This window comes from Ylistrum balloti, unplaced genomic scaffold, assembly GCF_031769215.1.
Source record: "Ylistrum balloti isolate Yb309-2 unplaced genomic scaffold, AGI_CSIRO_Ybal_v1 Utg370700, whole genome shotgun sequence".
NCBI classification, from domain to species: Eukaryota; Metazoa; Mollusca; class Bivalvia; order Pectinida; family Pectinidae; genus Ylistrum; species Ylistrum balloti.
Window position 1 is genome coordinate 128491 of NW_026782420.1, and position 27170 is coordinate 155660.

Sequence of the window (27170 nt, forward strand, 5' to 3'; positions counted from 1 at the left end):
TCCAAAAACTGGGGGGTGAGAAACACTTTCTGCAGGGTTTTGAAACCATGTGGTTGTTTTTGATGAACAAGTCGGAGGCATTAGAGTTTATAAATAACACTGTTGTGTGGTGTTTGTCATTCATTTTTACTTTCAAATCTTCTCATTGTTCAAATGGATGACCTTGACCTACTTTCAAGGTAAGAGTAATCAAAGGTGTTAAAGTATATTTGGAATGCATGAAGTGGCCTCATATCGTGATATTAGGCCTGTAGCATTGCATGGATGAATGACTTTGACATACTTTCAAGATCACAGGAATTACCATTTGAAGTCTTTAAAGAGCCTTAGACAATAGAAAGTCATAACATGATATTCAGATGAAAAACTCCACAAATTGTAAAGGTCCTATTAGTTTGAATTCAACAAAGATTTTATGGGTGAATATATATCTAGTAGTTATGTGAATTTCCAGTGTATATGCATGATTGTTTGTTTGAATGAATTTTGGCTATGATGTAGCTAATCAATATTTGTATTGAAAGGTGCTATTCATTTGTATGTCTTTATATTGTGAAATATCTTTGAAAGAAACTTACTGCAATACCCACTGCAATGGGGAGACATTAACCAATAAATGATACAGGCTGTTTGACCTCTTGTTTATATCAATCTCATCTTGTTCTTCACTTGGTAGCTGATGTAAGTCTCATCTTTGTATACACCCATTTCCTTCTTAGTCAATGTGTCAGTTGGATTGTTTGTACAATGTGTTGTTTTGTAGTAAAGTAGAAGTAAGTATTGCCTTGTTCAGAAATAAATACTTTTAAGCTTATTTGCTTCTATGATCTCTTATTTCCAATCATGTTTGATTCTGAACCATTGACAATGGCTATCAAAAATGATTTTCTGATCTTACTACTTGAAAACTGTCAATGTTTCCAATGTCAGATTTTTAGGTCACTGGAGACAAAATCTTATGGTGACCTATTGCAATCATCTTCATTTGGCATCGTGCATCTGTAAACAATTTAACATTTTCAACTTCCCGAAAATCCCTGATCCAATTTCAATGATTTTTTCTTTGCAGAAACCTTCTCCGGCATAAGATGAACCAAAATTGTGAAATATTTATATATCAGGGCGGCCTGAGGGGCGGGGCCAAAAGGGTAAAAAAGTCTTCTTCTCAAGACATAGATATGGTAGAATCAAATACTCTTTATGAATGGAAGCATCTAAAGGTGCTTTACCAAAATTGTGAATTTCATGGCCAAAATCTCATGGTGACCTCTTCTTATACCCTTCCTCTGGTGTTATGTCATGTGTCCATGAACAATTTAACACTTTCAACTTCTCAAGAAACCCTGATCTGACCAGTGAAATTGTGCAGAAACCTTTCCTGGCCTAAGATGAACCAAAATTATACAGTCACCATCCACCAGGGGCCTGAGGGATGTGGTCAAAAGGGGTCAAATTGACTCGAATTTCAAAAATCTTAAGATCCAGATATGGTAGAATGAAGTACTATACATCTGCTGTTGTGTGTCATGCATCTGCTGTTGTGTGTCATGCATCTGTAAACAATTCAACACTTTAGATTTCTCAAAAACCCCTGGTCTCACATTTCTCCATGGGGAGGGGGTAAAGTTTACTATAGTTCATATGGAAAACTAGATTTTTTAGCATAATTTGTTTAATTTCCATTGGAAATAGTTCAAATTTAGTTAGAATTATGAGTGAAGGATGACGGATTGATGGTATAGCCATTTTGATCCTGACTGACCCCCAAGGGCAATTGGGCAGGGCCAAAAGGGGCTGACCGACTTAAATTTCTGAAATCTTCTTCTCAACACCCAGATATGGTTTGATCAAATGCTCTTCAAGAATGGAAGCATCTTAAGGTGTTTTAATTACGAAAATGAGACACACTTTTCTTTCTTGGGAAGAATATTTTTTAGTCTTTACTGTATAGAAAAATTGCATTTTTGAGCATAACATTGGTTATTTTCCACTGGATATAACTTTATAAGAATTATCAGCACAGGATGTCAGTTTTGGTGATATGCATGTATTGACACTGGCTTACTATATTCAATGTCACAATTTCTGTTTCATGACACTTAATAACTATCCTTTAACCTTTATTTTCATTATTGCTTATCTCAGGTGACCGTCAAGGACACTAGGCCTCAGGTTTTTGATTATTTTTTTTTTATGGTTTCATTTGTTTGCAGCCTTGCCAATTTAGATTTTTTAAAGCTAAAAGGATGCATTTTTTCATAGAAATCATGAGACCAAGGTTTTCTCTTCTGTTTGAAAAACTTTTCCTTCATCCTAAATAATGATAACAAAATGGAACTGCTAGAAAAATATCACAAACATTCATAAAATTGTAATACATGACCACTTAACGTAATAAGTTTGTACTCAAACGTCATGTTTGAATTTTAACAACAAGCTATTGGCTTATATTAATAACCTTTGTTGGCTTGATGGAGCCATTAGGTCAAAGGCAAGTGATAATAGATAAGAAGTTTAAAGGAAATTTGAGCAAAAGATTCAACCTAACACTTTATGTGTCAGTAACCATGGACACATTCTGAGCATAAAGTAATTACCACACTGCTTGGTAAACCAATAATACACACCAAATGTTCATATCTAAATGTAGTGATGATGAAAGTCTATACTTGTAAACCAATGAATTATCAGATACATAACTAAAACAAAATTCAAAATATTATTTATTTTGATCAAAAGTAACAAATCACCCTCTTCCGAAACGGATATTTCATTCAAGACCTTGAAAAATGGTACATTAAGGTAGCTCAGGAAGTTCCACTGCATGCTTATAGTTTTATAGGTAAAAGGCATACATAATGTTTATGTATAAAAATAATACATTAAGTTATCTTACATCGTGATGATATATCAGAATATAAAATTGTATTGCAAATTCAACAGCAAATTATTAGAGCTACGATAAATCATAATTCACACATTATTAAAATCATCAATTTAATTTGTCAAGTTGTAGAATCTAAAACCAAAACTCTCACTAAAAATTTTTCATAAAATGGTTTAAGTAGCATGAAGTAATTAACTGGCACTGATACAAAATATGAGGCCAGGGTGTTTATATTGAAACTATTTATTAGGTGATGGCTGGGTTGTGGGGTAATTTTACAACATATAAAACTTGACTTGTAAAATCTGGAGGAAAGATTCAATCCCATTAGACTAGTACACCTAAATCTTCCAGTGTAGTACATGAGATAAACTTATGACAGGACTCTCAGATACCACTGCTCAACCATTGTGATCAAGTGCTTTAACTAATAAAAACTGTCTACATAAAGAGAAAGTTAAAATAATATGCTCTCTGGGAGTAATACTATAAAAGGCTCCTAGTGGATGTCAGACATAGTACAGGATTTGTACCATGATGAGTTTGATTTGGCATAAATGAGGAAAAGGTAATGATAACCAATTAAAGGTGCAAAATCTTTATTTCATATCTTCATTTTTTGTCTGGGGGATGACAATTTCGTTGTTGTGTGACTTAAAAGTAGGAAGATTGTGGATTTACATTCAAGTAAACAGATGATTTTGTTGTAAAGGAACATTATTATCTCTTCAGACATATTTGCTAATACATGATTTTGTGAATTCAAAAGACTACACCTGACAATATCTGAATGGTAATGTAATATGTATCTATTTGTTCGGTTTGTGAATATATATGGAATCTATTGTGAGATCAACATGGACACAATCTTAATGTTGTTAATGTATTTTCCTACAACAAATCACACGTAATTTGAATTCATGATTGACTCTCCTCAGATATTTACAAGGAACTCAGTCTTATGTGATTTACAATGATACATATTTCATTATAACATCCCTAACAGGTTGGGAGGAAATGCATTCATTGATGTAAATATATAAGTAAAAAAAGGGGCCATAACTCGCCCATACATACTAAAATAAGATATGATGCATCATATTAAAACTTTCTGATTATGTGATTAACTATATAAAACATTAAGTGGTACACACTGAAATTTACATGAACAGAGAACATCTGGGTTGAACACACAAAACACTATTGAACTACAAGAACCAGAAAACAGCTTTACGTACTTTCCTAGTACTTTTCTTGCTTTTATGATGAAGATTTTTCACAGCTTTATCTTAATTAAGTTTCTTTTCAGTAAATTTCAAAATATTGTTTGAAACCTTAAAATGCTTTCTACATTGGAGGGACCTGGCAAATTTTCAAAAGAGGAATTTCAGTATTTTGATATGGAGAGGACATATGGGTACGGAGTGGATTTTTATCTAAGGAGAATCACGACAAAGGTCAAATATATATGTCTTGTTTAGGAGCAAAGTTATTCTAGGTAATAGATGTACAAATTCTAAAAATACATTCCTTGTCATTACCTACTGGGTTAAAGAAAATATCTTTTAAGCTAATTTGATAGAATCAAATCAATATTTGCATAGATTTCAGAAATGGTCATTACATAACACTCACACTAAGCGTAACTCTTCATGATCGTCTGACCAAAAAATAACCACATAATACTGTGTACTTTCATGTAGAATAACATATTGTTAAGGTAAAAATTCAGCTCCATTTTATTGGATAGATATAGTTATATCAATGTAACCCTGGTAACATACTTGCCACCATATACCGCTTGGCTAGAGAGAACCTCTCTGTAGCTTCATCGGTTGAGCATCAGACTAGTAAGCCAGAGGTCACGGGTTCGAATCCGGGAGGGTTCAATGACATAAATAATGACATCTGTTACATTAATGACAATAATATTGAGGAAAATTAAATAATGAAAAACATTGTTGTCATGGTAACAATCTCAATTACTGGTAAACAATTGCTGCGAGTTTTGTAAAACTTCTCTGTGAGACTATACAGCCTACTACCACTCTAAAGGGTCCGTTTAAACTCACTACTATAATTATTATTTACTATACCTATAACCTCCAACCACTATAAGATTCACATTCTATATCAATATGAGCTGGGTTTTTTTGGGTTTTTTTTAATTTTTTACTGTTATTTCACCAAATACACAAATATTATCATTGACAATCAAAAGTATCGGGCAAAAATTCCATTCTCTTGCGTAAAATAAAACTTGCAATAATTTTTAAAAAAATTTTAAAAAGCGACTTTTTGAGCATATAATAGAGAAAGCTTAATACAAAACAACAATTATAAAAACAAATAAAATATTTAGAATAAATATTCCATGGTCAACCACCACTGACTTTTATATGTACATAAATAGATCACAACACAGATAACTTAGATACCTTAAACTGGTCTCATACAATTTTCTGCACCAAAACATAAATGTTATATATCATTTGACATTACCAGTTCATCACAGATAACATACCATACTGAATAAAGATTATTTTCCACCACTTCATCTGTCTTAACTATGCCTTTGTCCATGGGACCAAATAACTTTGTTTTCAAAAAATTCTCAATATAGGGGTCTACATTGTAATTGTTCAAACAAAATTATTCATTCTATTAAGAGAAAATAGATGGATTGGAGAGTCCAATTTATGTGTATTTAATACATCAAATTTTGTACATGTAGTAGTAAAAAAGGTTTCATGTGATTATAAGAATAAGAATTATAGAAGTGTCGATAAATTCACGATGACAAAGAATATGATAAAAAATATTTCATATTTATAAAGTGCCATTTTTAAAAGATCATGATAGATTCTGTTTCACTTAAGTATTAACAGGTACAATATACCCTCTGTTGTTTGTAAATGTCAATGCTAACGTGTCCACAGATAATAAGAAATTTTCTTTGATGTCATTCTGAAAGAAAAAATAAATAGATTAACAGATGCAGGGAAAATTTCTAAATACAATCAGCTATTCAGTCATATATTTTAAGGTACAACATAGTATGAGAATGAATTTGAAACCAGACAAATGATTTCAATAAAACTGCCATCAAACTGTCCATAATTTTTGAAGTTCATCAAATTTCTTGCTAACAATATATGTATCTACAAGTAACTAAACAAATTAAAAAAAACAAAACATTGGCATGAAACTCAAGGAGTACACTGCAATAAGAAGAACTAGCTTGCAGAGTCAAATTGTGTAATTAACAGTATGTGTCTGAGTGTGTTTACCTTGAGTAGGAGTTGTCGAAGGTAAGGGTGTAGATCCCTAGTTGTTTAGCAGTAAGCTCTCCTTTCACTGCCTGTTTATGGGAATCACATTTACACGGTGGCACCAAAGTCTGGGATGCTGTCAGGGGGAGATCACTCCGAGTCTGGTAGGTAACACTAAACACAATGTCCTGTGAAATAACAGGAATATCTAGGTTAACATAATTTCACAAGTGGATGTGACCTTGACCAATATCTGAAGCTCGCTCTGGTAAGATGTTTTATGTAAGTACTTCGGTAATTTGTCTACATATCAAAAGACTAATTTTATAATCTTGTTCAATCCTTATAAATTTGATATGAAAAAAACATAACATTCCTTACTTTTTTATTGACAAGGACAATATCTATAACTTTATAACAATCGAGAAACAAACTCAGCTTAAATTAATCCTTTTAGTTGGCCCAGATTGATGAGCACTAGAGATCTTACTATAAGAGGAAACCAGAGTACCTGGGGAAAACCCAGGTGATCTGACGAGAAATCTTTTCCAGTTGGAGAACTGAACCCCAGACATCTACGTGAAAGGCGAGTGCATTACCATTGCACCACCTGAGACTGAGCAAGCCTTGGGATATATGAAATATACAGTACTACTTACTTTGTAGTTCAAACACAAAGTCATCATTTTTCAACACTTTAATCAAACTACTATTGGGTTAGCACCAATATACTATGGTGATACATAGCCTGGAATGTCCCCCCTGCCCCTCCTACCAATGTTTATCTACATACATGAACAGTGAAGCTTACCTTGGGCTGGGAGGTGAACTCCCAACACAGAATAGTGTTAACCTTGTCCACCATGACAGGAACAGCAAACCGACGTCCAGCCCTAATGGTGACCTCATTCGTACTGTTGATAATACCTTTCTCTAATTCCTCTGTGGAAACCGTTAGACTGGTCGTGAGTCTGTACATGTAGAATCAGAAGGTATACATGTACATCAACATGAAAAGATACACAAAAACTTCCCTTAAAATGGTAATGCCATGCTCAGAGTTGTATCATGTTTGTTATCAATATGAAAGGTGCAACAAACTGACAGAAAGGATACATCTAAATCACAAAAGATAAAAACAAAATTCATCAAAAGATAATTTTCTTTAGCAATCAACACTGACTGGCTTTGACTGATTTAGGCAAACAAACTCTTTATTATCACTATTGAGTTATAACCATGTCTACGTTATAGACAAACAAACTCTTTATTATCACTATTGAGTTATAACCATGTCTAAATTATAGACAAACAAACTCTTTATTATCACTATTGAGTTATAACCATGTCTAAGTTATAGACAAACAAACTCTTTATTATCACTATTGAGTTATAACCATGTCTAAGTTATAGACAAACAAACTCTTTATTATCACTATTGAGTTATAACCATGTCTAAGTTATAGACAAACAAACTCTTTATTATCACTATTGAGTTATAACCATGTCTAAGTTATAGACAAACAAACTCTTTATTATCACTATTGAGTTATAACCATGTCTAAGTTATAGACAAACAAACTCTTTATTATCACTATTGAGTTATAACCATGTCTAAGTTATAGACAAACAAACTCTTTCTTATCACTATTGAGTTATAACCATGTCTAAATTAGAGACAAACAAACTCTTTCTTATCACTATTGAGTTATAACCATGTCTAAATTAGAGACAAACAAACTCTTTCTTATCACTATTGAGTTATAGCCATGCCTCATTTATAGACAAACAAACTCTTTCTTATCACTATTGAGTTATAGCCATGTCTAAGTTATAGACAAACAAACTCTTTATTATCACTATTGAGTTATAACCATGTCTAAGTTATAGACAAACAAACTCTTTATTATCACTATTGAGTTATAACCATGTCTAAGTTATAGACAAACAAACTCTTTATTATCACTATTGAGTTATAACCATGTCTAAGTTATAGACAAACAAACTCTTTATTATCACTATTGAGTTATAACCATGTCTAAGTTATAGACAAACAACCTCTTTATTATCACTATTGAGTTATAACCATGTCTAAGTTATAGACAAACAAACTCTTTATTATCACTATTGAGTTATAACCATGTCTACGTTATAGACAAACAAACTCTATATTATCACTATTGAGTTATAACCATGTCTAAGTTATAGACAAACAAACTCTTTATTATCACTATTGAGTTATAACCATGTCTAAGTTATAGACAAACAAACTCTTTATTATCACTATTGAGTTATAACCATGTCTACGTTATAGACAAACAAACTCTTTATTATCACTATTGAGTTATAGCCATGCCTCAGTTATAGACAAACAAACTCTTTATTATCACTATTGAGTTATAACCATGTCTAAGTTATAGACAAACAAACTCTTTATTATCACTATTGAGTTATAACCATGTCTAAGTTATAGACAAACAAACTCTTTATTATCACTATTGAGTTATAACCATGTCTAAGTTATAGACAAACAAACTCTTTATTATCACTATTGAGTTAAAACCATGTCTAAGTTATAGACAAACAAACTCTTTATTATCACTATTGAGTTATAACCATGCCTAAGTTATAGTTATAGACAAACAAACTCTTTATTATCACTATTGAGTTATAACCATGTCTAAGTTATAGACAAACAAACTCTTTATTATCACTATTGAGTTATAACCATGTCTAAGTTATAGACAAACAAACTCTTTATTATCACTATTGAGTTATAACCATGTCTAAGTTATAGACAAACAAACTCTTTATTATCACTATTGAGTTATAACCATGCCTCATTTATAGACAAACAAACTCTTTATTATCACTATTGAGTTATAACCATGTCTAAGTTATAGACAAACAAACTCTTTATTATCACTATTGAGTTATAACCATGTCTAAGTTATAGACAAACAAACTCTTTATTATCACTATTGAGTTATAACCATGTCTACGTTATAGACAAACAAACTCTTTATTATCACTATTGAGTTATAACCATGTCTAAGTTATAGACAAACAAACACTTTATAATCACTACTGAGTTAAAACCATGTCTAAGTTATAGACAAACAAACTCTTTGTTATAGACAAACAAACTCTTTCTTATCACTATTAAGTTATAACCATGCCTCAGTTATAGACAAACAAACTCTTTATTATCACTATTGAGTTATAACCATGCCTCAGTTATAGACAAACAAACTCTTTATTATCACTATTGAGTTATAACCATGTCTAAGTTATAGACAAACAAACTCTTTATTATCACTATTGAGTTATAACATGTCTAAGTTATAGACAAACAAACTCTTTATTATCACTATTGAGTTATAGCCATGCCTCAGTTATAGACAAACAAACTCTTTATTATCACTATTGAGTTATAACCATGTCTAAGTTATAGACAAACAAACTCTTTCTTATCACTATTGAGTTATAGCCATGTCTAAGTTATAGACAAACAAACTCTTTATTATCACTATTGAGTTATAACCATGTCTAAGTTATAGACAAACAAACTCTTTATTATCACTATTAAGTTATAACCATGTCTAAGTTATAGACAAACAAACTCTTTATTATCACTATTGAGTTAAAACCATGTCTAAGTTATAGACAAACAAACTCTTTATTATCACTATTGAGTTATAACCATGTCTAAGTTATAGACAAACAAACTCTTTATTATCACTATTGAGTTATAACCATGTCTAAGTTATAGACAAACAAACTCTTTATTATCACTATTGAGTTATAACCATGTCTAAGTTATAGACAAACAAACTCTTTATTATCACTATTGAGTTATAACCATGTCTAAGTTATAGACAAACAAACTCTTTATTATCACTATTAAGTTATAACCATGTCTAAGTTATAGACAAACAAACTCTTTATTATCACTATTGAGTTATAACCATGTCTAAGTTATAGACAAACAAACTCTTTATTATCACTATTGAGTTATAACCATGTCTAAGTTATAGACAAACAAACTCTTTATTATCACTATTGAGTTATAACCATGTCTAAGTTATAGACAAACAAACTCTTTATTATCACTATTGAGTTATAACCATGTCTAAGTTATAGACAAACAAACTCTTTATTATCACTATTGAGTTATAACCATGTCTAAGTTATAGACAAACAAACTCTTTATTATCACTATTGAGTTATAACCATGTCTAAGTTATAGACAAACAAACTCTTTATTATCACTATTGAGTTATAACCATGTTAAGTTATAGACAAACAAACTCTTTATTATCACTAAAGTTATAACCTCTACGTTATAGACAAACAAACTCTTTATTATCACTATTGAGTTATAACCATGTCTAAGTTATAGACAAACAAACTCTTTATTATCACTATTGAGTTATAACCATGTCTACGTTATAGACAAACAAACTCTTTATTATCACTATTGAGTTATAACCATGTCTAAATTATAGACAAACAAACTCTTTATTATCACTATTGAGTTATAACCACTAAGTTATAGACAAACAAACTCTTTATTATCACTATTGAGTTATAACCATGTCTAAGTTATAGACAAACAAACTCTTTATTATCACTATTGAGTTATAACCACTAGTTATAGACAAACAAACTCTTTATTATCACTATTGAGTTATAACCATGTCTAAGTTATAGACAAACAAACTCTTTATTATCACTATTGAGTTATAACCATGTCTAAGTTATAGACAAACAAACTCTTTATTATCACTATTGAGTTATAACCATGTCTAAGTTATAGACAAACAAACTCTTTATTATCACTATTGAGTTATAACCATGTCTAAGTTATAGACAAACAAACTCTTTATTATCACTATTGAGTTATAACCATGTCTAAGTTATAGACAAACAAACTCTTTATTATCACTATTGAGTTATAACCATGTCTAAGTTATAGACAAACAAACTCTTTCTTATCACTATTGAGTTATAACCATGTCTAAATTAGAGACAAACAAACTCTTTATTATCACTATTGAGTTATAACCATGTCTAAGTTATAGACAAACAAACTCTTTATTATCACTATTGAGTTATAACCATGTCTAAGTTATAGACAAACAAACTCTTTATTATCACTATTGAGTTATAACCATGTCTACGTTATAGACAAACAAACTCTTTATTATCACTATTGAGTTATAGCCATGCCTCAGTTATAGACAAACAAACTCTTTCTTATCACTATTGAGTTATAACCATGTCTAAATTAGAGACAAACAAACTCTTTCTTATCACTATTGAGTTATAACCATGTCTACATTATAGACAAACAAACTCTTTATTATCACTATTGAGTTATAACCATGTCTAAGTTATAGACAAACAAACTCTTTATTATCACTATTGAGTTATAACCATGCCTCAGTTATAGACAAACAAACTCTTTATTATCACTATTGAGTTATAACCATGCCTCAGTTATAGACAAACAAACTCTTTATTATCACTATTGAGTTATAACCATGTCTACGTTATAGACAAACAAACTCTTTATTATCACTATTGAGTTATAACCATGTCTAAGTTATAGACAAACAAACTCTTTATTATCACTATTGAGTTATAACCATATTGAGTTATAACCATGTCTAAGTTATAGACAAACAAACTCTTTATTATCACTATTGAGTTATAACCATGTCTAAGTTATAGACAAACAAACTCTTTATTATCACTATTGAGTTATAACCATGTCTAAGTTATAGACAAACAAACTCTTTATTATCACTATTGAGTTATAGCCATGTCTACGTTATAGACAAACAAACTCTTTATTATCACTATTGAGTTATAACCATGTCTAAGTTATAGACAAACAAACTCTTTATTATCACTATTGAGTTATAACCATGTCTAAGTTATAGACAAACAAACTCTTTATTATCACTATTGAGTTATAACCATGTCTAAGTTATAGACAAACAAACTCTTTATTATCACTATTGAGTTATAACCATGTCTAAGTTATAGACAAACAAACTCTTTATTATCACTATTGAGTTATAACCATGAGTTATAACACTATTGAGTTATAACCATAGACAAACAAACTCTTTATTATCTATTGAGTTATAACCATGTCTAAGTTATAGACAAACAAACTCTTTATTATCACTATTGAGTTATAACCATGTCTAAGTTATAGACAAACAAACTCTTTATTATCACTATTGAGTTATAACCATGTCTACGTTATAGACAAACAAACTCTTTCTTATCACTATTGAGTTATAACCATGTCTAAATTAGAGACAAACAAACTCTTTCTTATCACTATTGAGTTATAACCATGCCTCAGTTATAGACAAACAAACTCTTTCTTATCATGTCTAAGTTATAGACAAACAAACTCTTTATTATCACTATTGAGTTATAACCATGTCTAAGTTATAGACAAACAAACTCTTTATTATCACTATTGAGTTATAACCATGTCTAAGTTATAGACAAACAAACTCTTTCTTATCACTATTGAGTTATAACCATGCCTCAGTTATAGACAAACAAACTCTTTATTATCACTATTGAGTTATAACCATGTCTACGTTATAGACAAACAAACTCTTTATTATCACTATTGAGTTATAACCATGACAAACAAACTCTTTATTATCACTATTGAGTTATAACCATAGTTATAGACAAACAAACTCTTTCTTATCACTATTGAGTTATAACCATGTCTACGTTATAGACAAACAAACTCTTTATTATCACTATTGAGTTATAACCATGTCTAAGTTATAGACAAACAAACTCTTTATTATCACTATTGAGTTATAACCATGTCTACAGTTATAGACAAACAAACAAACAAACTCTTTCTTATCACTATTGAGTTATAGCCATGTCTAAGTTATAGACAAACAAACTCTTTATTATCACTATTGAGTTATAACCATGTCTAAGTTATAGACAAACAAACTCTTTCTTATCACTATTGAGTTATAACCATGTCTAAGTTATAGACAAACAAACTCTTTATTATCACTATTGAGTTATAACCATGTCTAAGTTATAGACAAACAAACTCTTTATTATCACTATTGAGTTATAACCATGTCTAAGTTATAGACAAACAAACTCTTTATTATCACTATTGAGTTATAACCATGTCTACGTTATAGACAAACAAACTCTTTATTATCACTATTGAGTTATAACCATGTCTACGTTATAGACAAACAAACTCTTTATTATCACTATTGAGTTATAACCATGTCTACGTTATAGACAAACAAACTCTTTATTATCACTATTGAGTTATAGCCATGCCTCAGTTATAGACAAACAAACTCTTTATTATCACTATTGAGTTATAACCATGTCTACGTTATAGACAAACAAACTCTTTATTATCACTATTAAGTTATAGCCATGCCTCATTTATAGACAAACAAACTCTTTATTATCACTATTGAGTTATAACCATGTCTAAGTTATAGACAAACAAACTCTTTATTATCACTATTGAGTTATAACCATGCCTCATTTATAGACAAACTCTTTATTATCACTATTGAGTCATAACCATGTCTACGTTATAGACAAACAAACTCTTTATTATCACTATTAAGTTATAGCCATGCCTCATTTATAGACAAACAAACTCTTTATTATCACTATTGAGTTATAACCATGTCTAAGTTATAGACAAACAAACTCTTTATTATCACTATTGAGTTATAACCATGTCTACGTTATAGACAAACAAACTCTTTATTATCACTATTGAGTTATAACCATGTCTACGTTATAGACAAACAAACTCTTTATTATCACTATTGAGTTATAACCATGTCTAAGTTATAGACAAACAAACTCTTTATTATCACTATTGAGTTATAACCATGTCTAAGTTATAGACAAACAAACTCTTTATTATCACTATTAAGTTATAGCCATGCCTCATTTATAGACAAACAAACTCTTTATTATCACTATTGAGTTATAACCATGTCTACGTTATAGACTAAGGCAGAGAAAAATAATAGAATTAATGACATTACGTTGGATCCACGTTGATAGACTGTGATTCTTCGCTCATCGTTAGAGATTTGGTGATTTCCTCGTCACTGATCATGTGGAAGACATCGTCTTTTGAAGGTGCAGAAGCACCATCTTCTTCATCCCTATAAGAAATGCTAATTGTATTAGGTGTCATTGTTCTATAGAAGAATGCTGAGAAAGTCTGAAGTATAGAGACGTTTCAACACACCATGTTGGTGTAAGGACTTGCCACTCTAAATCTAACCTTGCTCACAAACCAAAGTTATTCCTTCCATCCAACACTCACGACACTTCCCACCCAGGTAAAATGTAGTCTGATCTCTATAAATAACTAAAAACCTACCCTGTTGCTGTTTTCTTCACCTTGGTTTCATCTGTCTCATTTTCACCAACCAATGCTATAGAAATATCCGTGGCAACCTGACCAGGGACTGCATAAGTTATTTCCTCATCTTTATCAGTTCTGGACCCTTCCATGGATGACTGATCGGTCACTTCTAAAATCACACAAACATAAAACTTTTCACCTGTCACCATACAAAGTAGTGGAAGGAGTCTGGAGTTAATTTTAAGCTAAAGAAATGTCTATATTTAGAACATGAAAGATCATAACATTTGTAACAATTCAGATGCCTTAGCATAAGAAAGAAAGTTTTACATTTCCTTTCCATAAAAATGACACAATATATAGAAGCATACGTTAACATCACATCGATGTGTAGAAAGTAGAAATGTAAAGATTGGAGACAAAGGTATAGAATATCTCTGCATTTGATTAACATGGATTTAACAAATAACACAACACAATAAAGCATAGGGTAGGAACCTGAATTTAATGAAACCATTTTGAAATGTTTCCATATAGTAAGAAACAATGATAATGACTGAGAGCTTAACAAAATCGAAATATTTTTATCTATAAAGTTACAAAACCCTTTCATAACCTTTCTAATATCGTGAAGCATTGACATTACACAAAAGCTGTTACCTGAAGACTCTACTGTGGAAGTGCTTTCATCCATCTGGCCAACCATCATATTTGGCTCCTTGTCACCAAATTGACCATCTGTCCCTTGCTCCAGTGAATGGCCACGACTCCTGCGGAACTTACAATGCGGCAATTCTACAGTGTCCTCGAAATCATTCTTTTCTGTGTCGGGTGATTCAGCTTGACCAGACTCCATCTGACTGTACCATCGGTAGCACTGGTTACAGGCACGAGACTTTTTACTGTAAGAAATACATCAGAAATAAGTCATCTGAATGGAATAAATGACCTGTATCCACGTATAATGTACACAATATATGGAACTCTCCTACTGACCTGCTATGAGCTGTTAAGATCCAGTTGTTACTACAGTTGAAACAAAAGATCTTTCCACACATACGACAATGGTGCTGTCAACAGAACAGAAATCTTTGATGAAACAGGTTAAAAACTGAATGTTTAATGCTGATACAGCTTCTTGTTAAAGAAAAAGTTTAATAAGAATTGTCTCACACAACCTGTATCTTCTTTTACAACTAACTGTGTTGGCGTGACACTATTGCCCTTGCTGGTAATCAAGGAGAAGTGAGTACCTTCTCATTGTTAATGATTTTGAAAATGTTTTGTTAATGTTTTGAAATTAACTGGTAATTTAAAATTCAAATTAGAGTTTGACAAGGCTCTCAAATGATGGTCTAACTGTTAAAATCTTCATTGAATTCCTGAAGTTACACAGCCACGACTTTCAAAAATATCAATCAACAGCAATGTTTATCAGAAAGTGGCCTGAATATTATCATTATAAGTGACCATTAATGATCTTCACACTGACCTTTCTGACTGTGAATGAGAACTCAGTTTTGCAGCCAAGACAGTTGAGTACTGTTTTGTCATCCATCCATTTCTCCTTGACTTTCTCTTTCTGTTGATAAGCTAGCTGGTCGGACTTTTGCCAGAGTGAATCCTTTTCTCTATTACCATGACAACCAAAGTAATGACATTAATTACTATAATTCTAGATTTTCAGATTTCCTTAATATTGCCAAATAAAAATCTGTGCGCATAAAAACAGGCTCCTGCTTTTAAAACCAAAATAGATATTGGGGAGTCATTGATACAAACATATGATACTTGTAACCAAGTATATCTATGTCTACAACTACAAGCTGGTTAATCAAATAACCTGTTTACTCTGAACAACAATTAGTGAAATAAATGTAGTTCAGTGTTGACAAGTTTTTTATTACACTATATCCTGTGGTCAAAAACATATCCACACTTCCCCATAGAAATAATATTTACATTAACTTGAATATTTATACTTATTACCAATGTAATGATCATAATTTGATTAGAAGCACGAAACAAAAGTTGTAGCAACATAACAGTCGCTCTATGATTTTATCACAAGATATCAGTCGCTCTATGATTTTATCACAACATAACAGTCACTCTATGATTTTATCACAAGATATCAGTCGCTCTATGATTTTATCACAAGATATCAGTCCCTCTATGATTTTATCACAAGATATCAGTCGCTCTATAATTTTATCACAAGATATCAGTCACTCTATGATTTTATCACAAGATATCAGTCACTCTATGATTTTATCACAACACAACAGTCACTCTATGATTTTATCACAAGATATCAGTCGCTCTATGATTTTATCTATGATTTTATCACAAGATATCAGTCGCTCTATGATTTTATCACAAGATATCAGTCGCTCTATAATTTTATCACAAGATATCAGTCACTCTATGATTTTATCACAAGATATCAGTCACTCTATGATTTTATCACAACACAACAGTCACTCTATGATTTTATCACAAGATATCAGTCGCTCTATGATTTTATCACAAGATATCAGTCGCTCTATGATTTTATCACAAGATATCAGTCGCTCTATGATTTTATCACAAGATATCAGTCGCTCTATGATTTTATCACAAGATATCAGTCGCTCTATGATTTTATCACAAAACAATAGTCACCGTATGAGTGTGATGAGTTTTTTCTTCAGTTGTTCAGTATCTTTTTTAAGTTCCGATATCTCGCTCTGACTCTCCATTCCTGTGTCCTTCAGTCGCCGCTCAGCATCCTCCAGCTGGCTCTGCAATAGAAAAGATATCACATTCTTCCTAAAAACCAACTCTCTCTCCATGCCTCTCTGACTTACATATTGTAATTACCAAGCTTGCAACTCATCAAGGAACAGGATTCAATTTATAAATCAATCATATTTATTTAGTTAAGACAGTGACTGAAGATGTAACATTATATTTCATAAAAAAAAGCTTTAGAAGTTAAAAAAAAAATAATTAAAGATTCAGCGAGTTTTAAGCACTAACAGAGAGATTCAAATATCTCCAAATCAAATCCTACAAAAAATTCCACTAACTGCATTCTTATCTATCATTGAGAAAATTGATTACACTATCTTGATATCAAATTTATGCAAATTCCATCATTGGTGAAACATTAAAATGTTAAAGCTGTGATATTGCAGAGCAAAGAGAGTGCATTATTATAGTCTATAATCCAGTACAAATACACTGATACTACTTCCAGTGATATAGTGATCAATTTCAAGCACTGGAAAAGAATTGCCACAGATTCCTATGGCCCAAAGACAAGACATCAAAAATGTTGAACATTTCATGTTTTGGCTGATGGGACATTGAACCACAAATAAAGAACTGACATGGAAAGTGTAATCGCAAAATGTTATCACCCATAAAACAGGACTACTCTGTATCTAATGTGTAAGGATGGAAGCATGCAATAATTGGAAAATGAAATCATTCATGCAGAACGTTATATAAAAGAGCAGTCAGCCCTGCAGTCCTACTGACCCTAGTCCCCAAATAATCATTTTCTGTTGATTTTCTTTTAATTTAAAGTTGAAATATTGTAAGATGCATTAGGATAGAAAGGAGTGGGATGCAAATGGGTAACAAAATATGCCATTTGTAACAAAACAATGGCATGAAAAATATAGAGAGCTGTAAGAAATATACCCTCAGTAATAATACAAAGGATACCAGTTAAAAGTTCCATAAAGTTTACTTATCTACCATAAAAAAGTAATCACATTGATTGTTTAAAGATAGAAAAGATACCTGAAAAAGGTTGGTGCAAGGATAACATCTATAATAACTAATACCAATAAGGTATGGCTTCATCATTCTGTAAATCTTCCGAAATTTCTGTAATTATCCAACTTTAAGGCATTGTCTGGTAATAAGCCCATTTATATCTTAATCATTTGTCAGTAGATAACATGTTAGTGCCTTGAAATAAGCCTGGTGTCCACTGACTTAAGTGACAGTAATGTGTTGCCCCCCTCCACCTACTGCAGGATAAATATGGGGTGTGGTTTTTTATACAATATTTAAGTGGTCATTCATAATTTGTAAATCATCAAAGGAATTTAATGTCATTTTATTAATGCAAATGTAAACGAACCTGATAATTGCAATATCGATTTTTTTTAATTGATATATTAAAGATATAATGGAATTATGAAAGATTTTAAATATTTTCATTTTACTTTACAAAAATAATGAAAATGGAAGTGATTCATGCTTCCCATGTTAATTTTATCATCAATTTGTCAGGACTTTTACCTGGTACATGTGTATGTCTAACACTCTGTCACAATATTGTAGCTATGTATTGGTTTACCAGCCCATTCCTATCAAAAGACTTTTGATATAAAATTATGAATATATTAAATGGTGTAATTCTGTAAATTCTCTCAGTGGGCCATACCTTAAGAGATAAAACAACTGATTTCTCTGTCTCCAAATCTTTTCTGGTCTGAAACAAAGTACGACATGCATCATATACGAGGGGAAAGTGAAACTCATACATATAGGCATCCAAAATGAAAATAAAGAATACTACATAGAGTCTTGAAACAGAAATTAACTCATTGCAAAATTTCATTCCATGAAATGTAGAAATTGTCCCTAAGTAGGAATAATCTATTTGTAAAAAACTAAATTATGTGACTATAAGTTTTGCATCTACTGATCATCAAGAAAACTTTACTCAAAAAAAACCACTGAAAGACTGAAAAATTGAGAAATGTTTCCCTGTTACACATCAAAAACTTGCCCAATCCCTTTTCCCACCATGAAATCAACTGGTCCTCCAACAGTGCATATGAAACAGTAGCAGTTAACTTCCCCAGTTCTTCATAACAGGGGAGATAACTATACACTATAGCAGTGTACAGTGAAGTTTTCTTGAACAAGAAAATCTGACAAGATATAGCTATAATTAAGGAACAAAAGTGAGAAAAAGCAATTCAAATTTTTCCATGAAAATTAAATAACACCATCCCAAGAATGCATTTTCAGTGAGAATTAACTAGAAGCCAGCCAATGAAAATGACCGAATTTGAAAGCAAGCTAAGCACAGTAAGATTCTCTTTATCACTTAGTTAAAATAAAAACAAATGTAAAACCCTAACTTTTCAGGCTAGTTCTAATATAGACTACAATCTAGGACACACTGATACTTGAATATGAGACATAACATTATGTTGTGTTGATTGAAAAAGCTCAATTGCTTTCTGGTTATATTTTGTATAAAGTAGACATCAAAAGGCTACAAATCATAAGAGGCAGTGGCACACAAAGAGAAATCGTATCTTTATTACTGATAAAATACTAAGATTTCAGATAATCACTAGTTTGGAAAAATTCATGCCGAGAGACAACTGAGATACAATTTTCAATTCAATGTTGATAAGGACTTTTTTAGAATATTTCTAGTGAAATGCAAATTTAAGTGATCAACAAAACGAAGCATTGTTTCCTAACATTAAGTGTAGATAAAATGTAAATGATATAAGATAGCACAAATTAACTACTTTATCATAACTATTTTATACCACAATATACATTTCTAACCACAAATAAATCAAGCAGAGAGACAATGAGGTACATGTATGAATTTTTAGTATACATGTATTCTTACAGACTTTCACTCTGTATATTGTTTGTTCACAGATAAAACTCTCAAATACCAGTATCAATATGTACAACTATCTGTTTGAGTGTAATTTGGAGTTTATTTTCTGTGATATTTGATGATGTAAACAAAAAAACCAATAAGCATCAATACATTAAACAAGGAACAAATAGACTACAAGAACTCTGACATACCAATACACAGTGTGGTGTATACACAGTAATGCAGGCCATGGTTTAAAACACAGCAGTGCTTGCAGCTCCACACATGTCAATGATAAAACATTAAATGGATGTCAACACAAACACTTCACCATATTAAGTTTAGGATGTTTCTCCCTTATGTAGAGTCTACCACACTGAGCCAGAGATAAAGTGAATGTTTCTCCCCTATGTAGAGCCTATCACAGTAAGTCAGAGATAAAGTGAATGTTTCTCCCCTATGTAGAGCCTATCACAGTAAGTCAGAGATAAAGTGAATGTTTCTCCCCTATGTAGAGCCTATCACAGTAAGTCAGAGATAAAGTGAATGTTTCTCCCCTATGTAGAGCCTATCACAGTAAGTCAGAGATAAAGTGAATGTTTCTCCCCTATGTACAGTCTATCACAGTAAGTCAGTGATAAAGTGAATGTTTCTCCCCTATGTAGAGCCTATCACAGTAAGTCAGAGATAAAGTGAATGTTTCTCCCCTATGTAGAGCCTATCACAGTAAGTCAGAGATAAAGTGAATGTTTCTCCCCTATGTAGAGCCTATCACAGTAAGTCAGAGATAAAGTGAATGTTTCTCCCCTATGTAGAGCCTATCACAGTAAGTCAGAGATAAAGTAAATGTTTCTCCCCTATGTAGATCCTACCATCATGAGTTTTTCCTGGAGTTCCTCCTTGTCATTCCCTCTAGAGTGAAGCATTGATCGTAAATCATCCATCTGTTGAATAGAGAAATCAACCACACTGAATACTTACATCCATCCATCATATTTTTATATTAAGTGCAATTTGTCTAACATTTCCCTTTTATGTGAAAATTATTGACTAATAACCAGAATTTATGGTGGTAACATCCTACACACCTCATGACCTTGTCTGTCCTTCTCTCGTTCCCTGGCAGACTTGATCTCCACCATCTCCTGTTCCAGCTGTTCTATCAGGCTCTCCTGCTCCATCAGCTTTTCCTTCAGCTCGCTGATGTTTGTCTCTTGTGAATTGTAGGACTAAGAACACAGAAATACCACATACCAAATCAAAGGTAGAATGATAACATAAAACTGCCTACTCTGATCCACTGTGGGACACATCATTACCGGTCCGATCTGATTTCAGATTAGACCAATTAACCTGCCAAATCTGTCACCTTGCTGCACAGAACACGATGTGTCAGATAAACCTGTCTAATCTGACACCCTGTTGTACATAACATTAGACATAAGTTTTATTTGTATTTTAATATAAATGTTATCACAGGTTTACCTTGGATAAGTAAGAAGGTCTATATTCTCAGGGATTATTTCAGAAAAGTTCTACTGCACTGAGGATTTCAAATGTTACATATCAGTAAAGGTGAGCAACAGGTACTATCATTTCAAATTCCTTTTTTACTGACCAAAGGAATTACTTATTCAAGAAAATACGCTGTGAATTGATTTATACTTATTTATGCTACTTATATTTATATATTATTACATAAGACTTTTTAAATAATAAATAAAAGAAAAACAAAATGAATTAAGGAAATCTTTACAGTCATTGTCACCTTTTGATTACAAATAAGATGATGTACAGGAACCAAAATTCTATTTTTAGATCATGATCACATGTTCTAATAAACATCCCTGTTACTTATACGACATGCATACATGAATATTCAAACAATAGAGAACACTTGGCATGGTTTCTGATTTCAATATCAAATTATTACAGGTTAAGTAAATTATGTGACCTTTGACTTGCTAGCCTCTGAATTAATCTCATGTTTCTCTCTTCAACCAAATTTTGGCACAATCACCCCAAAACAACAATTCATTAAAGAGATCATAGTTTTTTGACCTCAGAACTAAAGAATATATGTTAGGACTGGTGACCTTTCAACTTTATCCTTACCTTCAGTGCCTGTTCATGTTGAATCTGTTCAGCACTATGCTGGAACTGTAATGCTGTCAACTCTTGCTTTAGAGTGTCTTTCTCTTGCTCATAACTTTCCTCCATGGATCTCAAGTTTTCTTCAAGTTGAGCGATACAATGGTCCTTTTCTGATGCTGATTTCTTCAGATCTTCTAAAGACACTGATCTTTTTTGCAAGCATATTTCTAGTTCTTCAGTACGACTGCTTTTATCTTCGAGTCTATTTTGTAATTCTGTTAGAGTAGAATCTAACTCACTCTTTTCATCTCTTAAACTCCTCATTTCTTGCTCTGTTTGTTGCAGCTTGTTCTCCAAATCTTTTTCGCTTTCTTTCCACCGTTCTGAACTTGCCTTCCCTTCTGCTTCCAAATCATTAATTTTTGCCATTGCTTCATCTCTCTCTGATTTGATGTTTTTTAATTCATTCTGAAGTGTTTTGATTTCTATCTCAACTTCCTGTTTTTCTGACATCAGGCCAGCTTTCTCTGCTTTCAATCCATTGAATATGCTGGTCATTTCACTGACCTTGAGGTTTTGTCCTTTGACCTCCTCATCAAGACCTTGACACTGAGTTTGTAGCTGCAATATCTTTTCCTCCATATTAATTTTGTCTGACATAACATCATTTCGTTCTGCTTCCAGTTGATCCTATGACAAAATATATAATGTTCTAAAATATTTTACGAGCATGAAAAGAAACAGTCTCATGTATCATCCAAACCTCCATTATACCTTGAGGTGAAAATCTTTTCGTAAAGGGAAACTTAACATTGAAACAAATTAAAATTGTATCCACTACACTGAACTTAAGGTGATGCATGTTCTTTAGCTTGTGCGATGAAGATCACAAACAGTCAGATAAATTCAAATTTCATCTACGTCTCTTACTATACTGACCTGGAGGTAATACATCTTCTCTCATGAGATAAAGAGAAACATTCAAACAAATTAAATCTGATACTGACCTTGAGGTGATACATGTTCTCTAGTTCACGAGATGTCTGCTCTAACTGATGTTTTATGCTACCCAGGTCTGACATAGCCTCCTCTAGGTTTTCTGTCAGGTCCTGTCTCTCACCCTGTAATCTCTATAAACATAATAATAATTACCCCCTCTCCCTATTCAGTTCAGGATATGTAGCATTGGATTTCATGGATGAAACGATTCATAGCTAAACAACTACTTTTGTATTTAAGTTTTTAGAAATGATATCATCCTATTTTACTCAAGTACCTTAACCATCATCTTATCATGAAAAGATTATGTACATCAATCCCTTCAAACTCAATAAAAGTATACCTGGGTATGTAATATTTTTACCACAGAAGCAGTTCATTACATGACAGAAAAGACCTGTGGAATCAAAAACATAATCTGGATAGAACAGGTTGTCTGATGACACAGAAAATTAGAATTCATATGAAAGATTACATTCGTGTACTGACCAAGTGTAGGAAAATTAATTTTTTATTCATTTATAAGCTTTATTCATTTTTAACCAATCACATCCCACACCTGTTCCTGTAGATTTAATTAAACCTCACTTAACTTACCTCAAGAACCTCCTGATGCCCTTTTTCTCTCTCCTCCTTTTCCTGCCTTACTTCAGACAATTTCTGCTCAGAGTCAAATAAACTTTTCTTCACAGCTTTTAATTTCTGTTCAACCTGTTTCTTTTCTTCATTAAGATTTGCAACATCCTTCTTTAATTGAGTATTGTCAGCTGTCAGATCATTTAAACTTTTACACAAATCATCATATTTTTTACATAACTTGGACTTTTCTTCAACAAGGTTACTCAAGTTTGTTTCAGTTTCTGAGAGTTTTGTTCTAGATTTAGTTAAGTCAATGTCTTGTTTTTTGTTCTCTTCCATTTGTTTGTCCAGCTGACTCTTAAGAGATCTAATCTGTTCAGTTAAATCAGTCTGATGCCGATGTGCTTGTTTCTGCGTCTCAGAACTCTGTCGCAACTTTTCCTCAGAAACTGATACAGAATTTTGTAGTTCACACAACGTTGCTGACTTTTCATTCAATTCTTTTCTTAGATTAACAACTTCTGCTCGGAGGTGTTTCACTTCCAATTCACTTTCAGAAATAATTGTTTCTCTCTTTTTCAAACATTCAGTTAATTCATCTTTTGCTTCAGTTAGGTTACAAACATTTTCAGTTATTTCTGAATTTTGTTTTAGAAGAAGTTTTTCTCTTTCTTGTAAATTTGACAAAGATTTATTCAGTCTTTCCATATCTTTCTTTCTCTCCTTGAGTTGTGTCCCTTGTTTCGTGTTCTCAACAGTAAAAGAATTGCACTGATCCGTAAGAGACTTTTTCTCAGCCACCACACACTTCATTTGTTCTTCCTTTTCAACCATTTTTTCTACAAGCCCACTAAACACATTGGAAAATTCCACATCATCCAGCTTGGTAGGATTCTGAAAGATAGATAGAGTACAGAATGCACGAAAAAGAAACTCTCATTAAGAATGCTATACAATTCTATTTCCTTGTATATTTGGTTGTAGTTAAGTAGAAACTGAACTGAAACTTGAAGCATTGTTAAGTTTTCCTCGTCAAACAGGTAACTTATTAAAAGCTTCTAATGACACTTGGAGTGTATACTAAATTCTTAGTTCACTTAGTTTTTTGTATGTCTCCTTGTAAGTTTCTTACAGTTAGACATTATTTTTAACATAACTTCCAGTTTCCCTAGTTTGACATTAATGTTTGTTTCTATAGTTTTACCTGATTGAATGTTCCTGTGTTTATGCAGCCTTGTAGCCATTGTAAGGACTGTACACACTGTCTCCCTTGAGATTCGAGCTCTCTGTTAGCAGCCATCTTCTCCTGTAGGACAGTCTTTACCTCAGTAACAGATCCCTTTTCTAAAGATTGCTGTTCAATCAGATTTCGAATTTCCGTTTCTTTGTCCTTGATATCACCTTGAAGACTTTTTATTTGTGCATGAAGGCTTTCACAACGAACTTTTTCCTCACATAATATTCGTTGAGATTCCTCTAACTTATGAGTCTGTTCCAACGTAACACTCTCTCTCTCAGCTAATTGTTTATTTACACTATCTACATCTGTCTGCAGTCTGGAATTTTCAGCAGTTAAATGTTTTAAACTTTCTTGTAATCTTACACTTTCAAAATTTCTACTTTCCTCTGATTTGGATAGTTTTGATTCAAGATCGCTAGCAAGCGCTCTGACTTTCTCCATTTCAGTTTTACTTGTGTCATTTTCCAAACTCAGCATTTTATTTTCACTTTTCAGCTTTGTAACTGTTTCAGATTTTTCCATTTCTATTGCTGAATTCAAATCTTGCAAATTCTTCAGTTCTTGCACTGCTCTAGAAGTTTCTATTTCAAGTTTTTGCTGCAGTTTCTCTATTTTTTGTTCGGCAGAGTGATGTTCACTTTCGCGATGACTGTTCAAATCAACCATTTTACTTTCCAATGCAACTATATCCTGATCTCTTTGACTACACTGATTTGTAAGGTCAAGAATTTCTCCTCTCAATTTTAGATTTTCTGCCTCAGCTTCTTTTAAACTGACTAAGGAATTTTGAAGTTGACTGACAGAATCCATTTTTGAAGAGGCTGCCTCATTTTTATTTTTCACAACTGATTTCAATTCATCTAAAAGTTTGTTTGTCTTTAATTCTGCATCTTGTAGCTTTGATTCCATTTCTTTAATGATATCCAAATGTTTTTCCTCAACCTTTTTCTTGTTTTCAAAATCTTGGCTTAAAGTACGAACCTGTACAGAGTGTAATGATCAGATAGTATCAACAAGAATGTGTGAATTTTGTTAGTGTTATTCCCTTTAGCATGTTTCAATGAAAAGAAATCATGAATACCATCATAATTCACGAAGAAACTTATCTACAAATTAAAAAATCCCAATGTAAACTTAATCAATAGAGCATCATAGATTCAAGCATTTATGAATATGTTATATATTGTACAACATTGACAAAATTTGTAATCTGTTCAAACAATACATCAACAAATGTAAACATGAGATCCCAGAGGGATCTTGGCGCCCACCATTTGAGGATCTGTTTTCAGTTCTTGAAGATTTGTTTATTTTTTTTTGTTTGTTACAGGTGTTGTAAATGTTCATGAACTGGTCTTCATTGAATGTACTCAATGATGGCACAAGATATTTTTATTAAGCACCTATTAGCAAATATCATTTGAAAAAGATCCCAAAGTATTATTAGATAGCAGTCAGTTACAGGTGGATAATGGAAAATATGCTTGTGCTGTATTACTGTCGACATCCAAGATGGCTGCCTGTGGGCCACCTTGATTTCAAATCAGTCCAAAAAAGGTACAATGCACAACTAGGGACCAAGGGAAACCAATATCTATGAAATATCAGAAGGATCCATCCAGGACTTCCTCAGATATAGCAGTAACAAGATTTTAATCTCAAAATCCAAGATGGCTGCCTGTCAGCCATCAAAAAGGTATAATGCACAACTTGGAACCAAAGGGAACCTGCATATGAAATTTGAGAAAGATCCATCCAGTACTTTCCAAGAAAAGGTAACAAACTTTTACATTATAATGCACAACTTCCAAAAAAGGAACCAAAGGGAACCTGCATATGAAATTTGAGAAAGATCCATCCAGTACTTTCCAAGAAATAGCAGTAACAAACTTTTACATTCAAAATCCAAGATGGCCACCTGTCTGCCATCTTGAATTCGAATCAGTCCAAAAAAGGTACAATGCACAACTAGGGACCAAGGGGAAACTGCATATGAAATTTGAGAAAGATCCATCCAGTACTTTCCAAGAAATAGCAGTAAC

At 32.1% G+C, this 27170-nt stretch overlaps 1 protein-coding gene across 1 annotated transcript in view; it reads right to left on the reverse strand.

Annotated features, from left to right (window-relative positions):
- Window positions 1-2710: 2710 nt before the first annotated feature.
- Window positions 2711-27170, reverse strand: part of LOC132557578 (FYVE and coiled-coil domain-containing protein 1-like) — a 35564-nt gene continuing 11104 nt past the window's right edge. Inside the window, exons 9-23 of the mRNA XM_060222080.1 lie at window positions 25093-26109; window positions 23907-24782; window positions 23318-23440; window positions 22332-23000; window positions 21305-21445; window positions 21089-21160; window positions 17246-17364; window positions 16074-16212; window positions 15578-15651; window positions 15242-15483; window positions 14597-14750; window positions 14253-14375; window positions 6971-7130; window positions 6178-6347; window positions 2711-5854 (exon numbers count right to left, since the gene is read on the reverse strand). Coding sequence (XP_060078063.1) covers window positions 5812-5854; window positions 6178-6347; window positions 6971-7130; window positions 14253-14375; window positions 14597-14750; window positions 15242-15483; window positions 15578-15651; window positions 16074-16212; window positions 17246-17364; window positions 21089-21160; window positions 21305-21445; window positions 22332-23000; window positions 23318-23440; window positions 23907-24782; window positions 25093-26109 — 4122 coding nt within the window. The 3' untranslated portion in view covers window positions 2711-5811. The remainder of the gene's footprint in view (window positions 5855-6177; window positions 6348-6970; window positions 7131-14252; window positions 14376-14596; window positions 14751-15241; window positions 15484-15577; window positions 15652-16073; window positions 16213-17245; window positions 17365-21088; window positions 21161-21304; window positions 21446-22331; window positions 23001-23317; window positions 23441-23906; window positions 24783-25092; window positions 26110-27170) is intronic.